The sequence below is a fragment of the Schistocerca americana genome, chromosome 6 (genome assembly GCF_021461395.2).
Source record: "Schistocerca americana isolate TAMUIC-IGC-003095 chromosome 6, iqSchAmer2.1, whole genome shotgun sequence".
Taxonomy (NCBI): Eukaryota; Metazoa; Arthropoda; class Insecta; order Orthoptera; family Acrididae; genus Schistocerca; species Schistocerca americana.
This window is the reverse complement of record NC_060124.1, coordinates 249,630,108-249,651,394: the sequence shown is the minus strand read 5'-3', so window position 1 is coordinate 249,651,394 and position 21,287 is coordinate 249,630,108. Positions and strand designations below refer to the sequence as shown.

At 41.1% G+C, this 21,287-nt stretch overlaps 1 protein-coding gene across 1 annotated transcript in view; it reads left to right on the top strand.

Moving 5' to 3' along the window:
* LOC124620075 (dynein axonemal heavy chain 1-like) overlaps positions 1 to 21,287 on the top strand; it is an 804,068-nt gene that overhangs the window by 513,247 nt on the left and 269,534 nt on the right. The window contains exons 32-34 of the mRNA XM_047146741.1: positions 6,705 to 6,833; positions 20,698 to 20,818; positions 21,005 to 21,135. Of these exons, the coding sequence (XP_047002697.1) occupies positions 6,705 to 6,833; positions 20,698 to 20,818; positions 21,005 to 21,135 (381 nt within the window). The remainder of the gene's footprint in view (positions 1 to 6,704; positions 6,834 to 20,697; positions 20,819 to 21,004; positions 21,136 to 21,287) is intronic.

Below are 21,287 nucleotides of genomic sequence, written 5' to 3'. Positions count from 1 at the left end.
TTCTGCCGGAAAGAGAAGCCACTGGCTCCGAAAGCTTGCATAGTTATTATATACATCTCCTGCTGCAGCTTGGTGAAGTAAATTTTTTATCTATCCAGTTACATTATATTGTCAAAAATTTATTGTTTTGTTGTTATATTACGTTGTATATTCAGAATGATTTATGCTTTATTCCCCATATGGGCACCTAGATTTTGGTTTTCTGTGATTTGCCTGAGGCAAATTCCAAGATGATTCCTATTATAAGGCCATGACAATGTGTCTCATCTTTGTCAACCTAGACCTATAAGTTGTAAATGACCGTATGTGTGACAATGTATGTTTGCCTCATTAAGAGGAAACATTTTTAGCCACCCAAGATTCTAAAAATCTTGTTTGTGCAGGTTAATTGATAATACATTAATGTTCTCTATCCAGAGCCAAGACATGATATCTTCATTCCTCCACAGGCTCAATATTCTGTCTCCCATCCAATTCAACTGGACCTCCTTAGCAAAGTGTGCCACTTTCCTGAATGATGACCCCTACATCTCCAGTGACTCCCAAAAAAGTTCTGTCCATATCACACTGGCTGACCATCCATCCACAGTGCCTCTATTGTGAGATGTACAATTCATTCACACTAATAGATCATTCCCATACAGTTGGTCTACACATGACTGGCACATCTGCTTTGACAAGCAATTCCTTTCCCAGAAGGCTGTATTCACAGATAGGCACTACATTCCATGCCTAGTCCACAAACAAGTCTCTCATGCCTAGTCCACAAACAAGTCTCCCATGCCATATCCTCACATCCTCCTAATTTATACCCACCGCAAAAAGCAACTTCAAAAAATGATCCCATTATTATCCAGTATTACTCCAATACATTAACCACTTTCTTTGTCAAAGTTTTGGCTATTATCATGTCCAGAAATGAGTGGCAGCTTACTCAAAATACTTTGCACCCCTCTGCTGTCCTAACAATCTGTGAAATAACTTGGTCCATTCTGAACCAATCTCTTGCCACATCAGTTACATGACCCTGGAAGACCTACTGCAAGATCTGTTCTATACTAGTAAATCCTATTCCCTTCCCATCCCATCACAGGCATAACATATGGTATCAGAGACAGGACCACATGTCGTGACTGCTGTGGCTTCTGCTAAGTGTTTTATGTAGCCCACACAGTGGCAGAAAACACTGCTTGAGTACAACATACTTGACTTCAATGGATATTCCTTAACATATAATCTTAATGCCAGTGATACTAGATAAAGAATCAGTGTTCTCTTGAATGCACAGAGGTTTTGAATAAATTAAAGGTTACTAGATGGCTGGGCTGGGTTGGAGAAGGAGATGGATAAAGGTTTTGTGCTGTAGAGGTGTACAGCCAAGATGCTGGGCATATCAGCTCTTGTATTGCTGTTAGAGAATGGTAACAAGTATTTGATATCCAAGGAGAGGTATTGAGGACACGAGTGACTGAGAAACCAATTAAGAAAGAAGAGAGTGTGAAAATCATGTTTCCTATCTCATCACATCCATCCTAACTGAGTATAGGAAAGACTGATGTAATGAAAGAACCAAATGTTACACACATGTCGTATGCAAGCACTTGTGCTGTGATACACCTCTTACTATTGAGCCAATTATTCAATTGACAAATTCAAGTGACATATTTTTAGCAAGTGTATATCATGTAAAATTAAAGTTGATGGAACGGTGTTCACATATAATCTGGCAACAAAGATACTCATGATTATTTTATGTTATGAATTGGGCAGTCAGTGTGCAGTTTGCTGCCTGGAGAAATCGTTTGTGCAAATTTGTTCTCTCAGTAATGTAGGTGATATCAGGCTTGTAATTGAACTTTTCATGTTTATTACAATTCACTTCTTTTGCACAAAACAGAGTGGAATAAAGATTGACAAAACTTTTACTACATGACAAAATTTAAACTTCTTTGGCATGGGCCCTAACCAAATTTTGATACATGTACCACAACTATAGTTGCCTCTGCACCTCTGCCTTTTATATAATCCAAGAATTGGAAAATTTATTTGCTGAATTCATTTATTAAATAAATTAATTTACAATGATTAATTCTGACTTTCAGTTCTTTACGTATTTCATTTGATTAAAGATACATATACCAACTTGTACGTCTTGTCTTTATCATGAAATATAAGTTTTTTGCATGAAAATTGATTTTTACAAGTCATTTAACAGTACAAAAAATATACATTTAATTATCTTGTTATATGTGTTTTATGTTCCTAACATTTACACATCTTACTGTTCCAGAATACAGGGTGTCCCACTCAAACCTCCCTGATTTCAAAGATCCAGTGAAAAAAAACTACAATAGATACAACAATGAAAAATGCACCACATTTTAGAGCATCTCAAAGAACTCATTTATTTATTAGCAATACACCTCTACATGTGAACCATTTGCAACACGAAGAATATCGAGTCTATATTCAGTTTCTTGCGAAGTCCTTTATAACATTTCCTCTGTTATTGTTGCAATTGCATTAGTGGTACAATGTTGCACTTTGGTCACATACATGTGGTCCTTTACAAATCCTCACATGAAGAAATCAAGCGGCATAATGTTGGGGGAATGTGGTGGCCAGGCAATGGGTCCTCCGCGTCCGATCCAATGATTGGGAATTTTCCTATCCAGAAACTTGTGAACAGCTGTTGACCCAATGCCGCGGAGCTCCATCTCTTTGAAAAATGATGTTGGGTTGCAAGTCTTTTATCTGAGGGTAAACAAACTGCTGCATCATATCCATATTCACTGACCCATTCGCTGTTGAAAGCCACCTTAAAACCAGATGTCAATGAGTTATCTGTGAATCGAAGTCATTGTAGAAATAAATGCTCTCATGTGATACACTGTTTATCTTGTTAACCATAATTTATATGCTGATGACATGTAGTTGAATCTAAGCACCAGCATTAAAAACATTGCCGCCATCATGTCAGGTATGGATGACAAACTTTTTTCAGCATCATGATAGACACAAAACGTGGATCTAAAGTTAATCCTAAGAAATCACAGGTCTTCCTAAGCTGGCCAGTGAACACCTTCATGAAACAATCCTGTACATATATGAAGACGCTGGTGAACTACACGATGCAATGTTGATCGAGGTACATCAAGTTGCCTAGATGCTTGACGAATTGACTTACTTGGGGTTCTGAGAAACGTTTGATGTCCTTCACTGTCTTTTATGAAACTCTGTAACATGCAGCACCAGAATGTTTCAGAATACGTCCTGTTGCCAGAAACTTCCTATACCATTCCTTAATTGTTTTCACATCAGGTGGATCACATTCATACACACGACAATAATTTCTTTGACCAGTAATCTGCGATTTGGTTTCTGCTAACCACACTACTGTTTGCGCGCACTGCTGTGGAGTCGCCATTTTCACTTCATGTGACCATGCTGCACTCTGGTGACCATACTTGGCACTTCTGATGAGGGATAATAAATTCTTTGAGATGCTCTACAATGTGGTGCATTTTTCATTGTTGTATCTTCTTTGGTTTTTCTCTCCTGGATCCTTGAAATCAGGGAAGTTTGAGTGGGAAACCCTGTATAACGAAACTGCATAGTTAGTTTTTAATAGAATGATTCAGAATCATAGGAAACATGAATATAGGTGCCTGTTTGCAACATAATTTTCAAACTTGACTCTGTCAATCAAACATAGTAGCAAAATATATCTAAAAACAAAGATGATGTAACTTACCAAACGAAAGCATTGGTATGTTGATAGACACATAAACAAACGGAAACACACATACAAAATTCAAGCTTTCGCAACCCACGGTTGCTTCATCAGGACAGAGGGAAGGAGAGGGAAAGACGAAAGGATGTGGGTTTTAAGGGAGAGGGTAAGGAGTCATTCCAATCCCGGGAGCGGAAAGACTTACCTTATGGGGTAAAAATGACAGTTATACACTCGCACACACACACATATCCATCCGCACATATGCAGACACAAGCAGACGTATCAAATATATATTTTTTTTTCCCACGTGGAATGTTTCCCTGTATTATATTCAAAACATAGTAGCAAGTTTTACAATTATTGACAATTTTATACTGCATAGTATAGTTTGGAGAAAGAAATCATGTAAGCTACATTCCAGAAACATACAAAATTTCATGTCGCGTGAGTTCTTAATAACTGGTATTGCACCGTTCATACTGTCCAACTGGGTTTACCATATTACAGTGGCTTCGTCAAGTTTTCACTATATGTTGTATGTTGAACTATATTATAGTAGTAAAGATGCAGCAGGATTAATTATTGTTCTATTTTTGTTGGGAATGTTTTTTCTCTAAAATGTTAGTTTGGATGTAGAAAGGAGACAGAGGTTTCCTACATGCTATGACAGTTAATTATTTCTCATCCAAGATCTTTCACTGTTCTTTGATAGGGAATTGGACACCACAAGGACATAGGAGAAATTGTTTCATGAAGGTGTTCATTGGCCAGCTTAGGAAGACCTGTGATTTCTTAGGATTAACTTTAGATCCACGTTTTGTGTCTATCATGATGTTGAAAAAAGTTTGTCATCCATACCTGACATGATGGTGGCATTGTTTTTAATGCTGGTGCTTAGATTCAACTAAATGTCATCAGCATATAAATGATGTTTAACAAGATAAACAGTGTACCACATGAGAGCATTTATTTCTATGATGACTTCGATTCACAGATGACTCATTGACATCTGGTTTTAAGGTAACTTTCAAACACAGTGTTGCACTGTTTGAGAAAGTCAGCTGTTTCATTTTCGTAAGTAATATATGATAATCAACAGATGGAAAGTGGTACCAAAATCATGCAGTGTTAAAATGCTGACTTCTCACCGGTCTGTGACGTGTTTAGTTTCATCAATCTCTTTGTTTAATGCAGTTGCTGAGGGATGATGTTTCTGGGAACCTGATTGGTGTTTGTCATGGATGTTGTAAGTTTTAAGACAGTCAGTTATCTACTCATGAAGAATATATCCAAGGCTTTAGGTGGTGTGGGTAATAAGCTTGACAGTCTGTAGTCACCTAATGCTTTTGGGGTATCATTCTTGGGTTCTGGTCAAATTAAGCTCATCTCTACTCATTAGGATATGCATCACTGACAAGAGAGAGATTGAAGATGTCTGTAAGAACTGGAAAATAATATCAGCAATGTTTTAACCATACCTATGTTCACTCACTATTTACTACCTCAGAAGAGATTCTCATAACTGCTTTTTATTGTGTGCATGTATGGCCTTATTTATAGAAAAATGTGTGGTGAAGATGCTATCTTGAGGATGATAATTTATCATAATTTATGAATTGACTGTTGTTGAGAAGACGTTATTAATTCATCTGCAGAAGCTTGAAAGACAGCATCAGATTTTTGGCTTTCTTATGCCTTACACAGTTTTCTCCACAATGTTGCAGGATTTGACCTACTGCATACAGCTGAGCTGGTGTACCTTTACTCGTTTCATGCTTGTATTCCACACATGAATTCTCCTTACTGTCTTGTGTTTTTTGTTCGTAATCTGTAATAGATTTACATGCCCAGTATCTTGTAAAAGTGATCCATAGATAAATAAATCAACTACTGCCACTACTACTGCTACTACTACTGCACTTATGTATTGACTTTAGGCTATATAAATCATACAACCAGTGTTAATTGCAAATTTAAAATGTTTAATGTATAATTGAAATTGAACTAGGCATACATCTCAACTCTATAAAGTGCCAGAAATGTTATGTGTATTAAAATATTCTGGGCTATTATGCCATGGTCTGATGAATTTGTTATTGAAACCCAATCTTTCATCCCAATCTGTGGAGGAGATCTTCAAGGGATTGCAGTTTGTTTGAGGTATGAAGATGTCCTCCACAGATGGGGAGGAAATGTTGGGATTCAATAAGAAGTTCATTAGGTCACTGCATAATGGCTTGAATATTTTAACAGTTCTGATATACTTCAACTGGCCACAGTGTCATGTACAGTACAGTTTTCTACGGAACTGTAATTAATTATATGACTAGACATCAATACTTGGAGTAATTCCATACATCATATTTGACAGAGTTTGAGACTTCATACACACATATATAAGCTTGATTAAAACCATCATCAATTTTTAATAAAGCGTGACCCAAATGTATAAAATATTGAAGGAGACCCTGAAAAATATGTGCTGCTACAGCTTGAAAAATATGTACTGCTACAGCTTAGAGAGGGCGGCAGGGGGGGGGGGGGGGGGGGGAGGGATTTCTTCTTTTTTTTAAATATTTGATTATTTTGTTAGTCTGTACATAATGTTGGAATTGAAAAATCACCTCTGCCACAATCTTTGATTGTATGAGGCATGTTATGTCATGATAAAGATTTGATTTGACACAGTAAACACTGCAACTAAACTGTCAGCATGGCATATATGAAAACATTTGAAATATTGTCATTTGATATTAATCATATTCATGTATATTACAATCACATCATAGTTACTTAATTCAGATACACTCAGTACAGCGTTCACATCGCACAGCAGAAGAATTTCCTTTGTACACAATGTCTTGTGCTTGCTCATCCATGACTGTGTTATATGATTCAAGTCAGGTACATGATAATATTTTCCTTGATTGTGAGCCATAAGAAGATGAACTTTTTATGTTCTTTGCAGTCTGTTGCTATGCGGTTTATGGATGAAATGCCAGAACTTGATGTTACCGAAGAAATACTGAATGGTATTGTAATCACATGCCAGTACATGCATCAAAGCTCAGCAGATGCTAGTGAACAATACCTACAGGTTTGTAATTCAATAGTAACTTCTGCACATATAACCATTAGTTTTTCAGTGATTGTGCTTATATTCGCTTACTATAAATAAGTTGATGTGTATACCCAATAATAACAGTAAGATTGGATTAACTTTGTGTTCTACTGTAGTACAGCTGCATCCCACTCTATTGCTGCCACACACTTAGCAAAAATCTATTGAATTAATTGAAACACACACACAGAGATATATATGAAAAGAGGAGGAGGATGACGAATGAACCATGTTGTATTCAACAGCAAATAATACTTTCATGGTCATATGTTTATGTTCTTTATCTGCACAATTTTAAGGTTCTTCTTAAAAACATCCCATTATATTTTTCTTAATTCGTTTGTTCATTCATTCATGGTATTCCTTTGATCCCATCAAAAAGGAGAACTTACTCACTGTTTATGTTCAGTTTTAGCTTAATCAGGCACCTGAAGTTGATGGAGGTGCATTCCATCGAAACTTTGCTATGAGACAATGATGCTACTTGGCTGACAACCCCTGAAAACTTCATATATGAAATTTGCCAAGAAAGCCTGCACTCCCATACCACTTCTATTTGTCAATCAATGGAAACTCCATATTGGAATATCAACAATGTAGAAAAGATAAATTACTACTTACCATAAATATGACATGTTAAGTCAGACAGTCGCAGATAAAAGACACTTACATGTAAGCTTTCAGCCATAGCCTTCAACAGAAAAATAAAGAGAAACACACACCATTCATTCACACTAGCAAGCACACCTAAAGCACACATGGCAGCCAACTCTGGAAGCTCAGACCAGGATGCATTTCTCATGCAACTCTACAATGAAAGTGCCAGGGAATTTTGCTCCTTGATTCGAAATAATGAAAAAATTTGTAAAAGGATATCCTTCAAATTATTTTCTATTAGTTTCTGGGTAACATGTAGTTTTGACCTCTGTCAGAAGTTTTTTTTTCTAAGAATGTGCCAGTTCCAGTGTAGCCAGCTTTCTCTCATTTTGTTGGCTTACAAAATAGTTCATCAAATTTGTAGTTTCAGAGAAAACTGCTGCTTTAGAAAACTAATTTTTCTCTAAATCCTTACCTGACTCACAAGCTACACTTCGCAGTAACAGTAATCGGGTTCTGAAGGTGACCTGTATTACAAATTGAAACTTGGAAGTGCACATCTGTTACTCCATATTGCGGATTGTAACATGCTTGAATTCTCTGTGGTGTGTTGTCTATGAAGTGGTTCAGACATTGCTGTTGAAGCATGTACTACTCTTTGACAGCTGCCTTCTCAGGAAATTCAGTGTGTGGGGAGGACTCCTGTAATGACACACTGCAAGTTTCAGTTGGTCCCAAGGTATGCTTAACTCAGATTAATATCAGCAAATACCATAGACCATTCCATTTGGTTGATTCCTGCTTTGTGGAGGAAGATGTTCAGAGGGTGTGCATGGTGTACCTGTCCATTATTGTCCTTAAATAGAAGCCTATTATTGATGTGTTCACTTCAGTGCTTGACATGGGGCTGGAGGATGGACTTTTTTGTGTTGTTGTTGTTGTTGTTGTGGTCTTCAGTCCTGAGACTGGTCTGATGCAGCTCTCCATGCTACTCTATCCTGTGCAAGCTTCTTCATCTCCCAGTACCTACTGCAGCCTACATCCTTCTGAATCTGCTTAGTGTATTCATCTCTTGGTCTTCCTCTACGATTTTTACCCTCCACGCTGCCCTCCAATACTAAATTGGTGATCCCTCGATGTCTCAGAACATGTCCTACCAACTGATCCCTTCTTCTTGTCAAGTTGTGCCACAAACTCCTCTTCTCCCCAATTCTATTCAATACCTCCTCATTAGTTATGTGATCTACCCATCTAATCTTCAGCATTCTTCTGTAGCACCACATTTCAAAAGCTTCTATTCTCTTCTTGTCCAAACTATTTATCATCCACGTTTCACTTCCATACATGGCTGCACTCCATACAAATACTTTCAGAAACGACTTCCTGACACTTAAATCTATACTCGATGTTAGCAAATTTCTCTTCTTCAGAAACGCATTCCTTGCCATTGCCAGTCTACATTTTATATCCTCTCTACTTTGACCATCATCAGTTATTTTGCTCCCCAAATAGCAAAACTCCTTTACTACTTTAAGTGTCTCATTTCCTAATCTAATTCCCTCAGCATCACCTGACTTAATTCGACTACATTCCATTATCCTTGTTTTGCTTTTGTTGATGTTCATCTTATATCCTCCTTTCAAGACACTGTCCATTCCGTTCAACTGCTCTTCCAAGTCCTTTGCTGTCTCTGGCAGAATTACAATGTCATCGGCGAACTTCAAAGTTTTTATTTCTTCTCCATGGATTTTAATACCTACTCCAAACTTTTCTTTTGTTTCCTTTGTTGCTTGCTCAATATACAGATTGAATAACATCGGGGATAGACTACAACCCTGACTCACTCCCTTCCCAACCACTGCTTCCCTTCCGTGTCCCTCGACTCTTATAACTGCCATCTGGTTTCTGTACAAATTGTAAATAGCCTTTCCCTCTCTGTATTTTACCCCTGCCACCTTAAGAATTTGAAAGAGAGTATTCCAATCAACATTATCAAAAGCTTTCTCTACGTCTACAAATGCTAGAAACGTAGGTTAGCCTTTCCTTAATCTTTCTTCTAAGATAAGTCGTAGGGTCAGTATTGCCTCATGTGTTACAACATTTCTACGGAATCCAAACTGATCTTCCCCGAGGTCGGCTTCTATCAGTTTTTCCATTTGTCTGTAAAGAATTCGCGTTAGTATTTTGCAGCTGTGGCTTATTAAACTGATAGTTCAGTAATTTTCACATCTGTCAACACCTGCTTTATTTGGGATTGGAATTATTATATTGAAGTCTGAGGGTATTTCGCCTGTCTCATACATCTTGCTCACCAGATGGTAGAGTTTTGTCAGGACTGGCTCTCCCAAGGCTGTCAGTAGTTCTAATGGAATGTTGTCTGCTCCGGGGGCCTTGTTTCGACTCAGGTCTTTCAGTGCTCTGTCAAACTCTTCACGCAATATCATGTCTCCCATTTCATCTTCATCTACATCCTCTTCCATTTCCATAATATTGTCCTCAAGTACATCACCCTTGTATAGACCCTCTACATACTCCTTCCACCTTTCTGCTTTCCCTTCTTTGCTTAGAACTGGGTTTCCATCTGAGCTCTTGATATTCATGCAAGTGGTTCTCCTTTCTCCAAAGGTCTCTTTAATTTTCCTGTAGGCAGTATCTATCTTACCCCTAGTGAGATAAACCTCTACATTTTTACATTTGTCCTCTAGCCATCCCTGCTTAGCCATTTTGCACTTCCTGTCGATCTCATTTTTGAGACGTTTGTATTCCTTTTTGCCTACTTCATTTACTGCATTTTTATATTTTCTCCTTTCATCAATTAAATTCAATATTTCGTCTCTTACCCAAGGGTTTCTACTAGCCCTCTTCTTTTTACCTACTTGATCCTCTGCTGCCTTCACTATTTCATCACTCAAAGCTACCCATTCTTCTTCTACTGTATTTCTTTGCTCTCCCTGAAACTCTGTACAACCTCTGGTTCTTTCAGTTTATCCAGGTCCCATCTCCTTAAATTCCCACCTTTTTGCAGTTTCTTCAATTTTAATCTACAGTTCATAACCAATAGATTGTGGTCAGAGTCCACATCTGCCCCTGGAAACGTCTTACAATTTAAAACCTGGTTCCTAAATCTCTGTCGTACCATTATATAATCTATCTGAAAACTGTCAGTATCTCCAGGATTCTTCCATGTATACAACCTTCTTTCATGATTCTTGAACCAAGTGTTAGCTATGATTAAGTTATGCTCTGTGCAAAATTCTACCAGACGGCTTCCTCTTTCATTTCTCTCCCCCAATCCATATTCCCCCACTATGTTTCCTTCTCTCCCTTTTCCTACTTTTGAATTCCAGCCACCCATGACTATTAAATTTTCCTCTCCCTTCACTACCTGAATAATTTCTTTGATCTCATCATACATTTCATCAATTTCTTCATCATCTGCAGAGCTAGTTGGCATATAAACTTGTACTACTGTGGTAGGCATGGGCTTCATGTCTATCTTGGCCACAATAATGCGTTCACTATGCTGTTTGTAGTAGCTTACCTGCACTCCTATTTTTTTATTCATTATTAAACCTACTCCTGCATTATCTCTATTTGACTTTGTATTTAGAACCCTGTATTCACCTGACCAAAAGTCTTGTTCCTCCTGCCATCAAACTTCACTAATTCCCACTATATCTAACTTTAACCTATCCATTTCCCTTTTTAAATTTTCTAACCTACCTGCCCGATTAAGGGATCTGACATTCCACGGTCCGATCCGTAGAATGCCAGTTTTCATTCTCTTGATAACAACATCCTCTTGAGTAGTCCCCGGCCGGAGATCCGAATGGGGGACTATTTTACCTCCGGAATATTTTACCCAAGAGGACACCATCATCATTTAACCATACAGTAAAGCTGCATGCCCTCGGGAAAAATTACGGTTGTAGTCTCCCCTTGCTTTCAGCCGTTCGCAGTAGCAGCACAGCAAGGCCGTTTTGGTTATTGTTACAAGGCCAGATCAGTCAACTGACTGTTGCCCCTGCAACTACTAAAAAGGCTGCTGCCCCTCTTCAGGAACCACACGTTTGTCTGGCCCCTCAACAGATACCCCTCCGTTGTGGTTGCACCTACGGTACAGCCATCTGTATCACTGAGGTACGCAAGCCTCCCCACCAACGGCAAGGTCCATGGTTCATTTTGTAGCAATGTTAATTATGAGCTGCTGTTAGGGGCATGACATGCATAAAAAGAGCTGTCAGGACCATCACATCAGGCAAAAGACTGGAGCACTGCAAGCCTGTAGTCACCCTGTTGTGTATTATGACCGTTTTCAGCCTTTATGTGTTTGATGCCTCTCATCAATGCAAAGAAAACCAAGGGGCCCTCACTATAAGCCAAGAAATGCACAATTATGAAGCCCACAACAAGAGGACCATAGACATACCAACCTCTCAACTGCCTGGAGCAAAAGACAGTTTTCCAATTATCTCCATAAAAATGTTCAATGCACTGCCTCAAGAAATGCAATGTCTGCCTCAAGTGATATACAAAAAGAAAATTTACAGGACTTGAAAAAGCAACCATCATTCTCTGTTGGAGAATTTTGGAATAGTGACTAACATTACTGAACAAAATAATATTGTTTTCATCAGTTATATATTCTTTTTGTGAAAAATATTCTTCATATATCATATGAAAAATTTTAAACAATTTATATTTAATATGGTAAATAGTGTAACTTAAATGACACCTCTCCAGCCATGAGAACTCAAATCTAGTAATAAAGTAAAATAATGTCCAGATACTCTCAGCCATCAAGAATGATAAGTAGGTGACATCCTTATATGATACTGTCCCAAAACAAGACTGACCCTCCTCCCAGCTGAGTCTGTATATTGCTACCTGACAATATCCTCAGCCTTATTCTAAGACCAGCATCCATTAGAAAATCCTGCTCTTGTCAGTGAAGTGAATTTGATAGATTGGTCCAAGTTCCATCTCAGGTGCTCCCTCACCCACCTTCTTCACACACTATGGTATGGGAGGAGGGTTTGTTCTGTTGTTTGTAATGGATGCCTTGTGGCTAAATTAATCACATGGAGAGACTTGCATGCACTGTGGATCGGCATAGCTCTCCCAGTTGTCACCAAAAAGGCTGTGCACAACTCTGATGTATTCACCTTGGGGCACCTAAAAGCCATAATTTCTAGTTAGCATTCTGGAGAATACTCAGTATTGTAGAACACTTAGTATAATGTCGTTTATTGAAACTGAACTACTCTTCTCGAACAATCACTATATACACACAAAAACAAATAACTTGTAGACGACCATTCATCAAGAGCGTTGATGAGGTCCATCGGAGCTGGTCCTAGCTCAGCGAGGAACTGGCTGTACTGCTGCGGCGCTGGCCTTATAAAGCCGGCGGAGTACTCCAACTTTCTCTGTATCTGTGAGGCGACCTCTGCAGAAAAAGGTTCTCATTAGTCTCTAGCAAGTTCTGTTTGTTTTGAAGAATTGTTTTCCTTTTGGTTGTGCCTGCAAGTGCTTGTGTATGTTATATGGTACACAGGGGTGTCTTGAGTGTAGTCTGCCTGGCAGGGGCCATCTGTGGCAGACGTAACATACCTCCCTTCCAGGGGGGGGAGCTGCGCGAAATATCGATAGCTGGTATGTCGTGGAGATCTGCGGCTGCGACTCCCTGGAGGAGGCTGTGAAGGCTGCCTCTTGGAGAATATGGTGCTGTACATCCTGCGATGCGGACTGACCTGCGTACTGGTTGTGATGGCAGCATGGGTGGGACCAGTGGCATTGGTTTGTCTTCATTGGTGGCCATCGGCCGGTGGGGAGGCGCTGGAGAGGGGCCGGGCAGCTGGTCCGTCAGCTGCAGCTGCTGTGTTTGTGGTGCTGGTGGCGGTGACTGAGGCCCTGAAACGTCACCCATGCAATGAGTATATGGCATTAGTGAAGGGGTCTGTGTAGGTGGTCCGGAATGGGTTGTAGAGGTGGCGGTGGTCCGTGTCGTTGGGTGCGGTGCAGGTGTCTCAGGGTAGCGAGGACGCAATTGATTTCGATGACGATGGACGATATGGCCATCCAAGATAACATCAAAAAATTGGCGACAACTGGAGCGCTCTATGGCGGTGGGCAGCCAACCTGCGTTAGTGCCAAAACCTCAGGTCCAGACTAAGGAGCCGGGGAAGAACCGGGACTGCCCAGGAGGCACTGTAATTCTTAGAGAGGGGAAGAGAATATGTAGGAGGGTCCTGGGTTGGTGGCCGTGGAGTGCTTCTGTTGGGCTTTTGTCCTCTATCGGAGTGGCTCGATCGGAACTGAGGAATAGCGTCAGAGCATCTTCAAGGGAGTGGTCTTTGGTATATTTGAGCATTTGGGTCTGGAAAGTTCTGACCAGGCGTTCCGCTTCCCCATTGGATTGGGGATGGAAGGGCGGGGTGAGAAGATGTTGGATGCCGTTGTCGGTGCAAAAGGAGAGGAATTCTTGGCTTCGAAATTGTGGTCCATTGTCCGTGACTGTGGCGTTTGGTAATCCTTCCAAGGAATATATTTTTGCGAGGGCTGATAAGGTAACGGCCGGCCAGAGTGGCCGAGCGGTTCCAGGCACTTCAGTCTGGAACCGCGCGACCGCTACGGTCGCAGGTTCGAATCCTGCCTCGGGCATGGATGTGTGTGTTGTCTTCAGGTTAGTTAGGTTTAAGTAGTTCTAAGCTCTAGGGGACTGATGACCTCAGACGTTAAGTCCCATAGTGCTCAGGGCCATTTGAACCATTTTTTTGATAAGGTAACGTGCGTGGTGATTGCTGAACACTGGACGATGTATGGGAAATGGGAAAATGCATCAGTGACTAGGAGGCATTGGTGGCCCAAAAATGGTCCCACGAAGTCAAGGTGGATGCCTCCCCCAGGGACCGTTCGGCATAGGCCAGGGAAGGAATTTTTGGGGGTGACAGGGCAATTGTTGGGCACAGACGGTACAGCGCTGCACCATCTCTGTGATGTCAGACGTGAGGCTGAGCCAAAAAACATGCCTTCTTGCTAGGTATTTGGTGTGAACGATCCCCCAGTGCCCTTGGTGACGAATATGGAGGATGGTCGGCTGCAGGGATCTCCGAACGATGACCCTCGGTTCTGCTGAATCTAAGCGAAGGAGGACTCCATCCACCACCAAAAGCTGGTGTCAGATAGAATAGCACAACCGGAGGTGGTGTTTATCCTGAGGAGGCGGCGAGGATGGGCAACCATGGAAAATGTGGTGTTGGACGACTCGGAGGAGGGAATCTTCTGCGGTGGCTGCAGCTACTTTGACAGCTGTAACGGGAAATGCCTTCAGGGCCTCTTGGACATCATCATCAATCTGAAAAACGAGGAGGTCCAACTGGTCAAAAGCAGGGTGCGGACCTTGTGGTAGACGCGACAAGGCGTCCGCGTTGGCGTGCTGGGAGGTGATACGGAAATGCATGGTGTAGTGAAATTGGGATAAGAACAACGTCCAATGCTGGAGACGTAGGGATGTTTTGGTCAGTAATCACGCGGAAGGCGCAAATAAAGAGAGGAGCGGTTTGTGGTCAGTAATAATGTGAAAGGACTTGCAATAGAGAAAGGGATAGAACTTGGAACAGGCAAAAACCATGGCAAGTGCTTCTTTCTCGATTTGGGAATATTTGATTTGTGCTGTGGAGAGAGCTTTTGAGATGTATGCTATGGGGCGCTCTGTGCCATCCGGCAATTTGTGAGACAGGACGGCTCCCACACTATACTCAGAGGCATCCGTAGCAAGTATCAGAGGAAGATTTGGATCATAAGGCATGAGACATGAAGCGGATTGGAGCTGCTGTTTGAGAGTATGGAAGGTGGTCTCGCAGACTGGGGTCCAACAGAATGGGACATTTTTGCGGCAGAGGTGGTACAGGGGTGCTGCCACTTGAGCTGCAGAAGGAACAAATTTCCTGTAATACGAAATTTTGCCCAAGAAGGATTTCAACTGATGAAGGTCCCGGGGATGGGGCAGGTTGTTAATGGTGTCGATATGAGAGAAAGATGGAGAAATATCATTGTGGTAAATGATGTGACCCAGATAGGAAAAAAGATTGTTGGAAAAATGAACATTTAGAAATATTACATTTCAGACCTGCAGTTCGAAGGCGGAGGAAGAGGATGCGGAGGTTGGCTATGTGCTCTTCGGAGGAGGACCCCGTGACGACTATGTCGTCTGGTAATTTATACAGGTCGGGATATCAGTGAGAAGTTGTTCAAGGTATCTTTGCAAGATTGTAGGAGCACTGGCTAAACCGAACATGAGTCGGTTTAGTTGGAAGAGGCCGAAAGGAGTATTTATAATGGTGTATCGTCGGGAATAAAGATCAAGAGAAATTTAGAGATATGCTTCTGCTAGGTCGATTTTGGTAAAGTAGGAGCCCCCTGCCAATTTGCGAAAAAGATCTTCCGGTCGTGGAAGGGGATAGTCGTCAACGAGAAGCTGTGGGTTGACTGTAGTCTTAGGCTGCGTTCACATTGCCGGCCGGGCCGGGCCGGGATGACGCGTACTGGCTCGGCTCGTGCCTAGCCAGCTCAGGCCGACGAGTAGTGCATTCACACTGCGCGCCGCGCCGAGCCGGGACGGCGAAATGGGGGAAAATCCACTTCTCCGATTTTTCATCTTTTAAAAATTCTTAGCGGTATACAAGACTTCGCCACATCGCTTTATGAACTTATTTTTTCCTTAAAAGTGTTACTTCGTGAAAAAAGAAAAAGTCTACTTTTCGTTTCGCGTGATTTCTTAGTTTCGTAACGCTTCCCAACCGATTTTGAAGAAAATATGCGGCGAAAGAATCTGATTTTTGTACACGTGGTAGTGCAACATCTTAGCTTCGTATTGAGTCATTTATCTTTCCATATTTCCTAACAGTAATTGTGAAATGATGCTATTTGTCAATGTTGTGCACTTGATTTACAAATCTTGTAGTGAAAAAGTTATGTAGTGGGTAGCTTACTGTTAGATCCGTTTTAGACCATACATTGCTGGGAATGAAATGTAGCTAAAAGTACCAAAAAGTTTTTGAAATGATAATGATACTGATATCTGTCTCTGGTCTCAAGTAATGCGAGCTATTCAGTGGCGTCAGTGCCGCGTCCGCAAGCCACGGAGTTCGCGCGGTTACAGCTTGGTTTAGTGTAGTCATATAATGCAGGACAGAAAAAAACTAATTACTAGTGATCAGCGCAGACCTAGTGCCGGTCCCTATTATTATTTTAATAGTCTCATTCTCTAGATAAATCCAAATGTATAAGAATTTTTCCCTCGGCTACTGGACAATCATCTGCTATGCTTTTATAATTGGCCACACGTTGCATCACAAAAGACAAACAATTATTTGTCATCAACATCCTACAATTAGTATGATGTACATTTCGTATTTCGAACTAAAAGAAAACTGAAGCGCAATTCTGTAGTCTCGTTGTCTACTTTGGCAGAAAAAATAATGGAGAGTTAATGAAACTACTATAGATCGGCACAGATGTGCGTTTCATTGTTCTTCATTGTTTTTTTTTTTTTTTTTTCTTCCTTGGCGGGCTGCGCTGCACTGTCAAGGTAATCCCCACTCTTTGGCTAAATGGCTGGCGGGAGGCCAAATAAATAAATTTAAAAAGATCTCCACCCTTCGACAGCTGACAAGCAAGTCAGCAGAAAACGCAGCTGCAGTCAACAGTTGCTCGCCTTTAGCTAGTCTGTGCTTTCGTGTAGAACAATGTCTTCACTCTTTTATTGGTATTGTTTTGACTCTGCAGTAACTCGTCGAGTTTTGAAGTACAGCAGAACTAGGAGGTTATGGATTCATCCTATGAATTGCGACAGACATTTAGGAGAGTTTTTTTCTTTATATGAAGAACTTAAAAACTATCCTGAAAAATTTTATTCAAATTACAGAACGAATCATAACACATTTCAGTATGTGCTGCAGAACATTCAAGACAAAATTTCTAAACAGAACACAAATTTTCGCAGAAGTATAACAGTAGAAGAAAAATTGTGTATAACGATAAGGGAAGATTCGTTAGTACACACTTTTTGGTTTGCAGTAAAACGTTGTACAGCATTCACTACCTCCAGTTAATTGTAGTCATGCTTTTGTATTTTAAATTTCACAAACGCTTACCTCTGAGGGGAAGAGAGTTTATGGGAGTCCTGAGAATCATTAGGAAGTAATTAGCTTCGTCATTTTGGGTAATGTCTTGCTGTGCCTTCAACGAAGAATCGCAGAAATACTCCTTCAGAATTTTCCAACTTTTTTCTTCTTTTTTCTTCATGATGCAGCGCTTGGCAGTGGTGATGGTTCATCATGTGGAGCCACTGATGACCTCACAGAATTCTTTTCATTACCTTGTAAGATAGACAGATTGATAGGCGAAGAGTTTTGAGATAGTGCCCTTTGACTCAGTGGTTCTATTTCCACTGATAAGGAACTGCCACAGCATGACTTTACAATGCATTATCATCTGGTAGGGACACATTTCCGTCCCTCAGTGACACTCATATCTGTCTCCGTTTACAAGTAAATGCGAACTATTCAGTGGCGGCAATGCTGCGATCGCTGGCAAGCTATTGTTGTAAATGCATGTAAATACGGTAGATTAAATAAATGAAAGTAATTTCGCATGTATCATTGTAATAAACATAATTTTTCCTCACTGATTGTGAAATGTAACATCTCAAAATAAAAGACGTGTGCAGTCACACTTGTGATGAAAGCAGAAGGGAGACGTGTGACGCGTGTACTGCAGAAGCTGTAGTGCTGCTCCACAGGCTCGCGCCTGCGGTCGGCTCACGCCGGCAATATTAAACACTCGGGATGTCGTCGGCTCGGCTCCGGGAGGCTCACGCCGTGTCGGCGCGGCCCGGCCGCCAGTGTGAACACCTCACTTCAGAACCATGTGTTTGATACCGAAGCAGGCGGCGGCCCAGCCAGGCTCGGCTCGGCCCGGCCGGCAGTGTGAACGCAGCCTTAAAGTCACCACAGAGGCGAAGGCGGCGGCCTGGCTTCTGCACGATGACTAAAAGCGTGGACGACAAGCTGAACCGCACGGGCTGGAGAACCCCTTCATCGTGAAGATGTTGGAGTTCTTCTTTGAGCGGCTGTTGTAGTGCCACTGGTACCTGACATGCCTGGAAGAAGCGGGGCTGGGCAGCGGGACTGAGTTGGAGCGAGGCCTCAAAGTCCTTGGCACAGCCTATGCCTGGTGAAAACAGGTCCTGAAATTCATTACAGAGTGCATCAACTTCAGGAAAAGGAACGTTGTGAGACACTAGGTGAACATAATCCACAATGGAAAATCCGAATAAGCGGAAGGCGTCCAGTCCAAATAAGTCTGCTGTGGAGGAATTGTTGACAACCAGAAACGTGACTGGATGGTGAACCGATTTGTACTTGACTTGAGCCGTGAATTGTCCTAGGAGAGCTATCTCTTGCTTATTGTACACCAGTAGGTGCTTAGGGGCTGGAGAGAGGGGTGGTGAACCAATGTTGGCATATGAAGTGTAATTAATCAATGATACTGCTGCGCCTGTGTCCACTTGTAGACGCAGAGGCTTGTCATTGATAGTGGTGTCTATAAAAATTTTTAATGTCGAGGAGTTGTCTACCTTGTTGACATCTATTGGGGTGTTGTTCAAGCCGTCTGGATATGGCCTGGGCTGGAGGTTGCTGGAGGTGGTTGTTTTTGCACGACAAACAGACGCTAAATGGCCTTCCCTGCCGCAGTGTGTGCATTGCGCCCAGCGGTCTGGGCAATCTTCTCTATCATGTGTTGAATAGCAGGTGGGGCAGGAAGGCAGGCGGAGACGATCCCCACGACGACATTGCTGGTTGTGTTGCTGCAGTGGCTTCTGGCTCCAGCTGGGATGGTGCAACTCGGCGTCTTGTTGTGGAGGCGGTCTCCGACCGCGTCAGCGGTAGGAGTGCGGCGTTGAGCCCAGGATTACTGCGACAGCTTCGGTGTCTGGCATGGCGTCATCACAGATTGCTGCTACATTTTCCCAGGATTCCAGTCGATGATCGGCAGCTGTAGAAATTTCGAACTTACAGCCTAATTCTATGACCTGCTCGAGGGACGAGTCTTCTACTTGAGGCCGTCGTGGTGGAAAGCAGCGTCTGGTGCTGCCTGTATCAAGTGGTCATGATAGGAACTGGATGTCTGAACAACTTTGCTATGGTCAGTAAAATTTTTCTCGGTTTGTGATCACATTGTCAGTATGTAAAACTACCAATGTTTCAGTCACTGTTGCAAATGACCTCCTTCAGGTTGTTTGTAAACAAAAACACCTTGAAGAACATTGACCAAAATGTTGGTAGTTTTACATACTGACAATGCTGTCACAAACCCAGTAAAATTTTGACTGTGACAATAGCCACAGAAGCCTGCATTTATATTTGACTTTGCTATGGTGTAAGCCAATCTGGTAAGCAACTTTGGAAACTGAAGACCTTCCTGCAGTAAAGTAACAATTAATGTATGGTCTGAGCTTGAAGTTACCATTCACAGACTGAGCAGTAAACACAGGCAACATTTCTCAGTTCACAACTGGATAATTTGGCCCGCAGCTTGCTCTGATAAAATGTCCTGAAAATTAAGATCTACATTTACCTTCACTACCCATGTGGCTGTATGTAATGATTTGCTATAGTCAAAAAAGTTTTAAAAATTAGCATCTGAAAAAAAAGGAAAAGGAAAAAAAAAACACAAGTTGTGCAAGTCATGAGAGTGACATAATACTTTTATTGTGCAGTTCATGACTAAAAGAAGAGATCAGTTTCTTGGACCTAGCTTGAGACATCAAGTAATTGTCAGTCTGGTAATGGGTAGAAGTGTGGAGGGATAATAATTGTATAGACAGATCAAAATATGTTGTAAATGTAATGATTTTTAATGCAAATTTTGTAGCCCAGTATACAGAGTTACTTAAAGTATATTTTGTGTGTTTTGTATGCCTGTCACTTGTCTTATTGGGTCAGGTTCTTCAATATGGGGATTTTCTGTAAAATGAGAAAAGTGTTTTGCTCTAGACACAGTTGTAACCCATTATGCAGACAGCATGGTCCTCCTGTTAATTATCTTTCCAGTTTGTAGCATTGATTTTTTTTTTTTTTTTACTTTTGTGAAATATTCAAAATATTTTATCTCATAACTATTTGCACAGAGCTTCACACTTACATTGCATGTTTTTATATATGAGTTGTTTTAACAGGAGTTGTCACGACATAATTATGTGACTCCCACTAATTATTTGGAGCTTCTGTCAAGTTTTCAGCGACTATATGGTACCAAAAGAGGAGAATTGGCAAACGGCATTAAGCGGCTTCAAACAGGTTTGCTCATTAATCTTATTATTTTAATCATTTTATACCTAAGGTTCTTATCATTTTATTCATACTCTGTGTTTTAAAATTTTGCAATTTGCACACTGTTATGCAATTGTGTGTTAGTGAATAAAAGTCTATTACCACTATTGACATGTATGAATATAACTACCAAAATTCTGATGGTCTCCATAGGGCTTGACAAGCTTCTGAGCACTGCTGAAGAAGTGAAGCAACTTCAAATAGAGCTAACAGCAATGAGACCAGCACTTGAAGTAGCTGCCAAAGAGGCTGCAAAGATGCTGGAGAAAATAGCTGAAGACACTGTGAGTACTAAAGTGCAAAGTATATCTTTTCAGTCTATTTTATTAGTTGGAACGTGACATTGCAGTGCTTGCAAACAGTATGCACCTCTGCTTAAAGCAGTCAACTAGTGAAATTCTAGCTATATAATGGGAGCAGGCACTGTGACTTATGC